Genomic DNA, 13,007 nt, shown 5'->3' with positions numbered 1-13,007 from the left:
TCTAATACATACTCTGTCACCTGGAGCTCTCCCTTGGAGTATGAATATAGTTATTTAAACCTCGGGTGCCTATAATTAAAGAAACGGTTCCTTAGAAAGATTGACTGCGTTGGATGTGCAGGCCATCCCAATTTGCTGCAGTCGAGCAGATTAACTAACAAGGAATTAGTCAAGCAAGATAGCCAAAGGGAGGAAGATGCATTTAACACCCTCTGGAATCTCACAGCACTGTACACACAAAAAAACAGGGTGACCGAGGAAGGGAAAGAGAAGTCCTTGTGTAGAAAGGTCTCATCTCTAGTGCTCATTCATCCAAACTATGTAGTAAACATATTCAACTTCCATGTAGCTTAGCTGAGGAATGTCTGCTACTATGCCTTCAGAGTGCCAGGCTTAAACACAGCCTGCAGCACAACTCATTTTTACCCTCAGTTTCCAATATAACTTTTCCAATAGCAGTGTAATTCCTGTTCCGCTAATTCCAGAAATAAACTTAAGTTCCCAGAGATAACTTGAGGCTACCTACTGTGGCAAGAGAACCCATCCTCACTATAGATCACATCCACACCATACATTGAAAGGACATTTAAAGCACATGGTTTCCCCCAAAGCAATTCTGGGAACTGTAGTTTACCTCTTATACTGCTACAATTGCCAGGATTAGGAACTAGAGTTCCCAGGACTCTTTAAGGGGAGTAAAGTGCTCTAAATGTGTATTCAAAATGTGATGTAGATGTGACCTCTCGTGAAATAAAATCCGTGTTCCCAGTAGCAGCAGGAAAAATCAGTTCAAGCATTTGAAAGGCCAAAAGCTTCACTGGTTATTAATTAGGCTAAGAATTTAGTTAGCAGCAGATTGCATCTGCTACCTCTCATCACCATAAAATTATTTAGGAGCCATTACGTGAATGAGAACCCCAGGGAGTCTCAAGGACCAAGATCAATCTTGTGCCTGGCAGATGGAAGATCTCATTATTGGAAGTTAAAGGCACTACTTTAAGGGAAGGGACTCTTACCTTTGCTGGAATGAACCTGGGCAAACCATCCTAGTTATTTATCATAGTTATTCAGTAACATTGCAACAAAGTTCTAGCATTGTGCTATTATGGGGGTCAGCAAAAAATTTCCTGCCGGTCCACTGTCCCTCAGACCTTGTGCCTCACAAATAACCCAGAGATGCATTTTAAATAAAAGGGCACATTCTACTCATGTAAAAACACACCGATTCCCGGATTGTCTGAGAGCCAGATTTAGAAGGCGATTGGGCCGGATCTGGCCCCCGGGCCTTAGTTTGCCTACCCATGTCCTATTACATTCTAGAAGTGTTGGCTTGGCATTGTAGAGAAACTATGGATAGAAATCCTATTTCCATTTACTTAAGAACAATCCCCAATGATCAAAGCTGATGAAAGTATTTCATTCACAACATGGTTGTTGGGTGTCCCATCAACCAGGCACATTGCTTTTTCCTTTCCATCGTCAGAAGTAAGGCAAAAAAGGGACTCAGTCTGGATGATATCTCTCAATTTAATAAGCTGAAATATGAACATGTTTTCTGCCCCTTCACACAAGCCACAATTAAACAAGGAAATATCTAATTAGCCAACCTGGAAAACTATGGTCAGCAGCTTCAGAACAAGCTGGGATATTAAAACCATGGCTCGAATGTGGTATAGTATCCCATTTGTTCTGAACCTGGTAACCACATTATCGCTATGGATAGAAACTTCCTGACTTGATTGCTCATGTCAAAAAGTGAGAAGTGAAGGAGCTGCATGGGTGGGCAAAATACCTGTCAATATTGGCTTAATATCATTGTCCAAACACAGCTACAATTTCCCGATCGCTTATACATCTGGAGTCTTCAAACAACAGCTGCTGTGGAGTGCTTTATGACTTTTTAATTTGCTAAATTTAACAACCCTATTAAAAAGCAAGGTTACAATTTGCGAGGTTATTGCAATGCCTCTGTAGGCATTGGAAGGAATAAAGATTTTGGAGAAGCTTATGGGTCGGGGCAGGGCGGGGACTGGGAGAGAAATTACATGTCCTAACACTAAATGTCAGATGCACTCTTTCTATCGCAATGTTACAATGGTCTTGTTCCTCCAGCCTGGCAGGGCTTCCATTCGAGAAGAATGTGCCAATGTTTCCTGGTGAAAGCACTCCCTTCAGTATGACCACCATGTTCCAGAGATGGGAACAAGCTTTCCTCATTTCAGTAGCCCATAACTGTGGAGCTGAACCTAAAGGCAAACTCAAAACTATGTTAGGTATTGAACTACACCTAAAATACCCAGTTGTAGCTTCAGTGAATCCCATATGTTAAAGGCAACCCCCCAAACTCTTAATAACTTGGGACAGAAATAGTCTGTACCAATATTTCAGGTGCCCCCCCCCACCAATTTGCAATAAACAAATAAATTGTTTGCAAAACTTGTGAAGGCCAAATCTATATACATCGGGGGAGAGGACCTGTGGCTCTTCTGATGTGGATAGACTACAACAGCCATGATTCCTATTTCTATTAGCCATGCTGGCTGGGGCTGATGGGAATTTTAGTCAAGCAACATCTGGAGGGCCACAAGATGACGACATACAGGCATTAGTCCCAGCTGGTCCCATTTGGCTGTTTAGAGTGATTGAAATTAAGATGCAGTCCACCACTCGCTTCCCTTCAGCCTAGCAGAAGCCCCCAAAGTTTCTTTGAGGCCACAGTGGAGAGAAAGGAAGCTCAGTTCTCCCTTTGGCTCCTATGCCACTAAAGAGCACAGAGTGCCTTGTGGGCAAGAGATGAATGCAGCCTGCCATATTGATCCCGAGTCCAAGGCAAAACTACCGGTATGCATTTCAGGTCCAAATGGGAAAAGGAGTGAACTTAAACCTTACAGCCTTAAAGCTAACATGGGGATTTAGGGATTAAGACAGTGAGATGAGCAGCATCATAAACTGGTAAGCAGATAAATAAATGTTTTATAAAGCAGCAATAGAGGGAGAACAAGGAAGGGTGGGAAGTCAACTTTTAAGTATGCATTAAATTCAAATTAATTTGATGTGAACTTATTTTTTAAAAAATCAATAAAAATTGACCCCCCCCCCCCCAAAAAAAAAGACAGTGAGAGGAAGGACAAGATGGAAAGCCCTTTCTCCCCTTTGCCCTGTTCTGCTCCCCTCATAAGTTTCTTTGCAGGTCCACATTTACTATTTGCCTATTTGTGAAGTTAAGCAAGCTTTGGATAAATGTTAGAGCATTTAATTATGGCTGGACAGAGATGAATGAGATGAAAGGGCCTTTTCAGTGGTGGCACCCCAGTTGTGGAATGTCCCCCCAAGAGAAGTCTACTTGGCACCAACTTTGATTACTTTTCTGGGTCAGGATAAGACATTTTATTTTCCCAAGCTTTTTAAATCAGAGGCAACAAGATTTTTTTTTTGGGGGGGGTCAAGGGAATCCATCTATATAGACCAGCTACAGTAAAGGGAAGTTATTGCCCCCTCTCCACCCACCTACCGTAATTGACAGGGGAGGGAGTGATTTCCATCCTCATCAGGACACTGGGCTTGGTCTACGTAAGTACTGTGTCACCTTTAATTCTTTTTCTTTTTGTACCCACAGCCAAAATTGGTGGGGTTTTGGGTAGGAAGCGGAAAAATGTTATTGGTTGGCAGAATTAGGCCCATCCTTGCATTAAATCATTTAATTGAACTCTGCTAATTCCCTCCACACACAGTCTCAAATTTATTTTATCTACTTTAACTTATTTGATTTTGTTTTAATGCTGCATTTTGTCTTGCTGTATTTTTTATTATTTTGTTTTATCTTCATTTGTTTTATTTTACAAACCTAAAATCACATAAATGAATAATAAAAACAAAAGTATGCAAAACACAATTGTAAAAAATGGCTCTAATTTTCAGGAAATGGGGGGTGGGCTGTCTCAGAAAACTGGAAATGGGTGCTGAGAAAAAAGTCAAGTATTATAACATGTAAATGGAGTGAATAGGGATGCATGAATACAAAGAGTAAGTGTGTGCATGCAAACAGAAAGCACTTGTGACTTTTTTTGCAGGCTTCCACTTCTGCCTTTCTGTGTTTCTTTAATAAATAATAATAGACTTTCACTAAATGAAAGAGGACTTGGCACAAGGATTGTATCAACAATTTTATAACTGGATTGCCCACTGAGTTTTCAAATCAGTCTTGTCATCTATGGTGCCATCTATGGAAAGTATCCATTTGTGTTTTGTTAGCCCATCTATCACCTATCATGAGTTGTAGGAGGACTAAGAAAAATGGCATGGCTTTACCAATACACAACACAGCATCAAATGCCTTTGAGCAGTTTTGTTGCTCTCCTGTCGCCTCCCCTATAGAAAAAACACCTATCACTAGGAACCAGTTAAACTTATTTAAAGGCTTTGTTGCAACATTTTGAGGTCCCAGAGTTCTAACACACTTTGAGCATCATATTCTATGATCACGCCAAGAAGCATGTGATGGAGACTATTTAGATAGAAGTTGGATCCCAAATGGCTCCACTGGGTTTTCTATAAGACTTTATTGTAATGTTTTATAGGCTGTATTTTTTTTAATACAAAATCAAGGTACAGTATAGAAATATTTAAATAAATAATAGGTGGTTCAGAAACGGCAACTAGCATAATGTCTTCTAGCGTGTGCTTCAATATTACACTGGCTTTTCAGTGCTGCATTCCAATTTGTGACCAGAAATTTCAAGGAGTTGGTTCTTACCTATAAAGCCCTAAGTGACTGGGGAGAGAATTTATGGAATGTTTTTCCTGTATGAGCCTGCCTGTAGTGTAATATCTGCTGCAAGGTCTTGTTGTATACTCTTCCTCCAAAAGAGGTTAGGCTGGTGGGAACGTGGCCTTTTCTGTGGTGGTGCCATGCCTAATAAACTCCTGCCCTAGTTTCTCGTTATTCTCTCCCCCCCCCCACCTATCAAGGAACCTGTGTGCTTCATTAATGGATGGAGATAAACCTGGGTTAACAGCCAGTTTTTTGTATTTTCAGAGATGGAGAATCAGCCACTTATGTTTCTTCTTCCCACTAGGCCTTGGTGAAGCCTGATGCCTGCATAGCCCCTAGAAGTGTGTCATTTGAGTGGCTGCTACCTTCTCCCATATTCTTTTTAAAAGCCATTACCAGTTGCAGACTTACGGTGTTACCACCAGTCAGGTTTTCTGCCCTTTCCCCCCTTTAAAATAAACAGTCTGATAAAAGATTTCTGCAGGACTAACATGGATTTTTGATTACCCCCCCCCCCCTTAGGGGCCAACATGCCTAACATAACTTTACTTGTGTCTCTTTATCTATTCTCAATACTTATGAGATGAAACACAAATTACAAGCAGAAGGGTGAACATGCTCTGCTCCAATCCCATCATTGGCAGAATGACCAGATGGTCTTCATTCTTCCAGGTCGATTGTTGCCAAGTATTGATTAATTTTATATTTTTTAAGCAAACATTTACTAATGGTCTGTTACAAAGTTCCATTTTACTTTGTTCACTAAGATTATAAACTGAGCTTGTTCACTCACATTATTAAGAAAAACAGCCCCTTCTATCATTCTTCGTTTTATTTTTTTGAAAGGGGTCTCCCGTCTTTAAATATCTCCAATGAGATTATACAAAATTAGAAGCACAGGCCTCCTACCTATTCTAATTATAATTACTTCTGTACTTAATCGGCTTTAATTAATACCCCACCCCCCTTTTCAAAATTTACAGATTAGGCTCTTTAGAACTAGAGTCTAATTTGGTGTCAGGCCTTCTTGACAGCATATTTTTGTTGAAATAGAAACAATCAAAACACCCTAAGGGGAAAAAAGTGACAGGACAATGTTATGGGTTAAATGATTCTCAGTGCAGTACAAAGTAATTCTGGATGCAGTCCCTAGAGGAAAATACAGTATGCAGGAATCCTAACTCAGCTTTGGCACGCAGAAACTGTACTACATCGAGGCTATTTTGAACAATCTCTGGGGACGCTTTGTACATCCCTTTAAAAAAAAACCTAAAACAATAACACTACTGAAACATTCAAATCCATATTAACAACAACTCTCAGTAGATCAAGATTCTGAATATCCAAACACATATTAGGTCCATTAAGTCACTGAAAGGAAACCATCTTCCCTCAAATGTCTCTACAGTACAGAACTTGCTGCCCATCTCTTAAACGGGTCTATGCAGTTAACTTTGTCATTTCAGCCAAATCTTTACTAGCCATTTCCCCCCCCCCCCAGTGAATGGGTAATTGAATCACTACATTTCTTAACCACTATACTTAAATTTATTTATTTTGCTGGCGTTAGTAAATCCCATGCTAATTCACAATGCTCATCACAACTATGCCATGTCCAAGTAAGTGAAATCTATAGTAATTCCTCTCCCTCCTCCCTAAAATGGAGAGGAACAGCAGAGGAAAAATATCACCCACTGTTTGCGGTGTGGGCACCCAATAAATACAGCATTTGATGTTCCACCCCCACCCCCCACCATGTATTATATGGCTATATGCTGCAGTGAATTTGCAGTTTCTTGTAGCTCCCTGCTGCTTGTAGCCACATGATACAACACCACTTCCCAATATGGTGTGTGAAGCAGCATTAAATTTCACAGCATTGAAACTGGGCTAGAACTCTCTGAATTGCAAAGTTTTGTTCCGTGACAAGAGAGTTCCAGGTTGCCTAGACTGACATACTCCCCGCTCCAACACACAAAGAAGCCATTATTTAGTGCCAAGGCAGGTGCTTCACGACTTTCCATGGCACCATAAAGTGAAACTTAAAATGGAACGGCAAAATGCTTACCTCTGAGACACTCTCACCAGGCAGTTTACTACAGGTAAGGGTTATGTGGCCCCATATGACAGAAACACCTTTCCTCATAGGAAGATACCCCATTGACTGAAACATCAATGGTGGTCAATAAGGGGTGACACATCACCTTTAGAACGGCAACTAGCCCTGCTACAGGAAAAGGCATTTAAAATAAGAAGCACCTAAACTCCATTGAAGGAAAGGGAGGCAGAAAGCAATGTGGAAGGAAGGACATAAGTTGTACAGTATATACTTTACCATGGTGAATTGGAACAACAGTGGAAACTTCCAATAATATAAATAACCTTCCCCCATGCAAAGTGTACCTTTTCAAACACTGGCACTGGAAACAAAGTTAATACGACACACACACCCCTTGCCAAGGTGTATGCGCCCCCTCCCAGCCCCACCTCCAGGAAAACGGTTTCTATTTCCATTCTGCCCTCCACCTCAATCGCCCAAGCTGCTGTCTCGCACCCGTGCCTTAAACCAGGAAAAAACGCGCCCCCGAGTTAGGAACCCCGAAGCCGCCACCACTCATCCCAGGCTGCTTCAGAGGACCAGATCAGCTCGGCAGTCCTCCACCCCACCGATTCACCCCAGCGTGGGGTTCCCCCACGGCAATCCCCACCCACGCTGCAGACAGGCTCGGATCCCCAGCCGCGGGGGGGTCCTTCCTTTGTCCGGGGCTGCCTTTGGGGACCGCACGATCTGCGCTTCCCGATGCATCCCTCTCGGGTTCCTCGGAAAGGAAACGACTCACCGAAGGCTAGCAGGAGCAGCAGCCTCGGCGCCCCGCGCGGGAAGAAGGGTGGCATGGTGCTTCTCCGTCCTCCTGCTGCCGCGCTCGCCTGCCTCTTTCTTCAGTCGCACCCGGCTTGTGCAGCTGCTGCTTCTGCCGCCCGCGGGGCTCTGCCCCTCCCGGCCGCAGAAAGGACCTCTCCCCCCTGCGGCAGCTCGCGCTCAGAAGTCATCGCCCTCCCTCCCCGCCAGCGAGCAGCAACTTTCCCCGCAGCAGCAGCACCCCGCTCTCCGGGCGCCCCCTCCCTCCGGCCTCGCTTCAGGGGGGAAGGCGGGGGGCAGGCGAGGAGGAGAGGCAGAGGGAGAGCGCGGCGGCTGCTTGCACTGCGCGGTCAGTCAGACGAGCGAGTGGCTCTCCTCCAAAACCAGCCAGAAAGCGGCGGAGAGATGCTGCCTTGGCCGCTGCCCAGGCTCCCTCTGCAAACCCCGCCGCGTGCGCCTCTCCCGCCTCTCTCTCTCTCTCAGGGTGTGCGCAAGGAGCAAAATGCATGCGGCGACCAGTGCATGGAGCAAAGGCTAAGAATAATAATGGAAAGGGGGGCGGCGGGGGCGGCCCGTTTTCATTCGCCTGCTGCAGCAGCAGCAGCTCCCGGGAGTCTTCGCCTCTCCACCACGCCCCCTCCCTCCCGCTCCAGGACCGGCGGCTGCCGCCGACCGAGCATCTCCCCGCTGCTGAATTAGAAATCGTGTGCATTGCGCAGTGGTCTGCATTCCGGCCGCGGCCGGGCTCCAGCTTCCGCCGGGGTCCTAGAGGGAGAAGTAGCGTGTGCGCACCCCCCCCCCCCTATTCAGCGAGCAACCTGCGGGGAAGAATGTGCAGCGGCCATAGGTGCCCACGTCTCGCACTGAAGATTGCGGTGTCCGCAATGAAAGGCTTTAACTTTGCCCATTGACTTGGGAGGGCCAGCCCCCACAGATATCTTAATGTGGGTGCTGACCCCCCTGGAGTTGACGCCAGTGGCAGAAGCCTCTCTGTGTGCATGGGCTTGGGCGGAAACTGGGAAGGCCTTGGAAGATGGCCTTTGGAGAGGCGGCTCTCGCGGTCCTGGCCTCGTGGGCGACGCTACGATCCCTGCGAGCGCCGTTATCTGAAGGAATAGCTCAGTCGGTAGTGACGTGACTTAGTGACGTGGGTTTGCACCCAATATTGGGCAAAAGATTTCTGCTTTGCAGGAGGGCGTTGGACTAGATGACCCTTGGGGTCCCTTCCCTCTCTACATTTGATTCTATGATTCTATGACTTTACGGTTTGGGGGACTGGATCCTGCTAGAGAAGGGGATCTCCACCGGTATTTGTGGGTCACAGAAGTAGCTGGTTATCACTGAGGAGCTAGGACTAAGGTTTGAGCAAGGCAGTGCTTTTTTCGGGGGGGGGATGCAGGCTATGCATACCCCTAAACATTTTGTGAATCTAAGTTTGGCCTCATCGAGGGGCATTATTTCAATCTGAGTAGGAAAATGAGAGTACACTACCCCTAAACATTATTTTTAGGGGGGGGGAAGCACTGGTGCAAGGAATAACAAGGGCTCGCCTCCATAGCTGCCAAGTTTTCCCTTTTTTCGCGAGGAAGCCTATTCAGCATAAGGGAATTTCCCTTTAAAAAAGGGATAACTTGGCAGCTATGTAATTGCAGCACCAAGGCGCAGCCCTGGAGATTGCAATAATATTGGGGGAAATTGGTTTATCCATGCGTTCGGGAATTAATCATATTGGCCTCAACCGATTAAACAATTTACTAAATCTGCATACAGTATACGTATATGCAAGGGATCCTTTGGGAGGAAGGGCAGGATATTAAGCTTAATCAACAAAGAAGTATTGCTAAAGCTGGTGAAACATATTTACTAGGGAGTAAGCGTTTCTGTGTGCTGCTCTGGTTCGCCAGAAGCGGCTTAGTCATGCTGGCCACATGACCTGGAAACTGTATGCCGGCTCCCTTGGCCAGTAAAGCAAGATGAGCGCCACAACCCCAGAGTCATCCGCGACTGCTGGACTTAACGGTCAGGGGTCCCTTTACCTTTAAGCCCCATTTATTCTCTTGATAAGCTGCTGAACAACAGTTCTTCCTGCATGACATACAATAGAACTTTAAAAGCCCATAAAAATAATCTTTAAAGCAAAGATGAACATAACAAGAAAAAGAGTACAAGTCTGATTTCTGATGAGTCTTGATTTATAAAGAGTACTACCAATTCATAGGATGAAAAGAGCCACAGGGCAGGCAAATGATGGCTGAGGCTAAAGACTTGCATCAATTTGTTCATGCAGGAGAGAGAAAGGAAACCATATTTCTAGACATTGGCCTTGAACCATTGTTCCCCCAGTTTCTCTGCAGTGGCAGGTTTAATTCCTCAGGCACCACCACTTGCCAAACACTACCGATACTGGTTTTGTACCCCATGCTGGTTTTAGCCACCTCAGTGCTAGTAAGAACATTAGTTTTTGGTGGAAAAAAAATCCATTTTTTTGGAGGGGGGGTGATTCTTAAATACAGAGGAGTGTGTCAGATTACTGCCAACACCTTTGTCCACGAATCATTCACAAATGGTCACCCATCATAGAAGTAAAAAAGGACCTTGAATCTTACAACCTTTCCACTGTAAAGGGGACACACAATTTTATTCCTCTGGTGGAGTTTCACCAGGATAAGCTGTCACCTGTGTTGTCATTGTAACAAGTGATTCCCAAATCCTGACTGAAGTGGGCTTGCTTAGATCACACTGCATTCCAGTTTGCTTCTGCTCTGATGGCCCTCTTAGCTCACTAACCGTGCAGATTATATGTGGTGGGAGATAACCCTTTTGTCCTGTTGGTTAGAAGCATTGCAAAAGAACCTTTGCATCAACATGCTTCAAATTGCATGACACATCCCAATTATACATTTCTGAGGACATTAGAAAGGCAGAGTGTCCCTTGACCACAAAATTATAAAAACTACCACACTTTTTAAAGAGGAAGACCCTTGCAATAATTTCTATTAATTTTGGACTCTGGCATAAATTATTATTGGGGAGATTGTTTGAAGGGCTGCAGTTTGTTGGTGGAGCTCATCGTGTTACGGCTTCTTTATCTTGAGATGAAGCAATAAAAACACAGACACACTCCATGTAAGCAATAATATAGAGCAGGCACATCCAACTCCCAAGAGACAGCGATCTACTCACAGTATAAAAAAACTGGCAGTGATCTACCCATTGTCATTGGAGGATGGACCAGAGTTGTTGAGCTTGCTTTTTTTTTGCAGACAAAGTTGTTGAGCTTTTTTAGGGGGCCAATGTTGTTGACCAGGAATACCCCACAATCAACCAGTAGATCGTGAACGACCTGTTGGACATGCCTGATATAGAGGAACCAGTTGCCACCTACTTCTAACAACATAGCAGTTGTTCAAGTTTGACAATCTTGACATTTTGGCAGCAGGGCCAGCCCAAGACATTTTTCAGTCCAAAGAACTGCAATCGTACAACTATAAGCCTTGGTGTATAACTTTGCAGGGGGATGCAGGGCACATCTTGAGTGCGGGAAGCAATCTTGTTTGGGTGTCAATGCAAACCTCTGGTTCTGAAGCTGAGCTAGCAAATCCAGAGCTGTTCCTTTTCCAGTTTGTCTTCAGTGACTACAAAGTGCATGCATGCATGCATGCATGCACTTGGAAGAAAAGCATCTCCACTGTGGCATCATGCATGGCAACATGGAGTCTTAGCCATAATAATTAAGCTCTATGAGTGCTGTATAACTGTTATAACACAGTAGCAAAAAGTTCCTGAATGGTTTTGGCCAAATTGGAGGAAAGACTCTTCAGTAACACAACTAGCAGACACTGTTGTTCTCAACCATTTACAAATATTCCAACCTTATTTGCCAGCTGAACAAATACGTTGAATGTCTTGGAAGGTGAACAGTAAGAAGATGGCCAGACATAACCTCTGTGGGCTTACTTAGCCAACATACAGCTTCCTTGCAGTTGAGAGTGCAGCTCTGAGCTGAGCTCCCAATGGAGCTATAGTTCGGAGCTAGGGCTGTGCTGAAGCAGCCACACTGCAGAGAAGCTTTTGCTCAGCGTAATGGAGAGCTATTAAATCATGGCAGTAACAACTGCATAATTGAGAAAAGATACGGTGTGGGTCTTAACCACTCCTTGCCAATTTATTGATAAAAGACTTGCTGTCATGAACTGGCGGGACAAAGAGGAAGAGGATCCTGGCGAGGGGTGCAGCTGTGACTGGGACCCATTGGGGCAAGCTGGGGATGGAAAAGGGAAGGTTGGGGTTGCGGAAAGTACACATGGGATGACAGAGGATGGCAAGGGGATAGGGGTCAGTGTCCAGGGACCAGAAGAGCAGGACCTCTCATCAGAACCAGTGAGACTTGTCTCCACAAACAAGGCAGGCTCCGAAGTGTTGTCAGCAGTGAGAGAACGCTCTGGGAAGCTGAGGCTGGCCAGGTGAGGCTCACTAGCTCAGGGAGGTGTGCAATTCCTGATGGAGTAGGTTCAGAACAGGTGAGGGTCACCTGCCTCATCAAGCCCAGATGCTGCAGTCAGCAGGCAAAGTGCAAAAGGGAAGCAGAGCTGAAGTGCTGTGTATGCCAATGTTGATGGACCTCGGGCTTGGATGTTCCAGGACTTCTATGGGACTGTGTTTCCTGACCGTTGAACTTTATATAAGTCTATATACAGTATGTCAAGTACAAACAACTATCTGACTTTTAGAAGACATCTGAAGGCAGCCCCCTTTAGGGAAGATTTTAATGTTTGATGTTTTATTGTGTTTTTAATATTCTGTTGGGAGCCGCCCAGAGTGGCTGGGGAAACCCAGCCAGATGGGTGGGATATAAATAAATGATTTATTTTTATTATTACCGCCCCACTGATACTCCCACAGGACACTCACACTCAAAAAAGGTGTGGGTGGGAAATAGTGAGAGGTTTGCTTCGAGACCAGACAATGGTTGGGAGATGGAATTGTGCCCATTCTGCTCCAGGGACTGAAGAATTAATGTTCCAATATTTTTCTTCTACTTAATATAAATAAATCAGTTAATCAGACCCATCAAGAGCTGGCACTTTACATGATTACTGTGTCTAGCTTATAATTTGAAGTTGAAAAAAGGGGGGGGAAGGATATCTCAAACTTTACTTTCTTTGAAAGATTGGCTGGGCAGGATGGAGCAACTCCCTTGTGGGGAAAGGTGGTGGCATTTGGGATCTTTTTAGTTTAGAGAAAAGGTATGTTGGAGGATAATAATAATAATAATTTATTATTTATACCCCGCCCATCTGGCCGGGTTCCCCCAGCCACTCTGGGCGGCTTCCAAAAAAACAGAAATTCTAAAATACAAAAATCCATCAAACATTA

The 13,007-nt window shown here is 44.7% G+C and overlaps 1 protein-coding gene across 1 annotated transcript in view; it reads right to left on the bottom strand.

Annotated features, from left to right (window-relative positions):
• Positions 1–7,745, bottom strand: part of PODXL2 (podocalyxin like 2) — a 52,701-nt gene extending 44,956 nt beyond the window's left edge. Inside the window, exon 1 of the mRNA XM_035106467.2 lies at positions 7,612–7,745. Within this exon, the coding sequence (XP_034962358.2) occupies positions 7,612–7,666 (55 nt within the window). The 5' untranslated portion in view covers positions 7,667–7,745. The remainder of the gene's footprint in view (positions 1–7,611) is intronic.
• Positions 7,746–13,007: the final 5,262 nt, after the last annotated feature.

This window comes from Zootoca vivipara, chromosome 2 (assembly GCF_963506605.1).
Source record: "Zootoca vivipara chromosome 2, rZooViv1.1, whole genome shotgun sequence".
Taxonomy (NCBI): Eukaryota; Metazoa; Chordata; class Lepidosauria; order Squamata; family Lacertidae; genus Zootoca; species Zootoca vivipara.
This window is presented reverse-complemented; position numbering and strand designations above follow the sequence as displayed.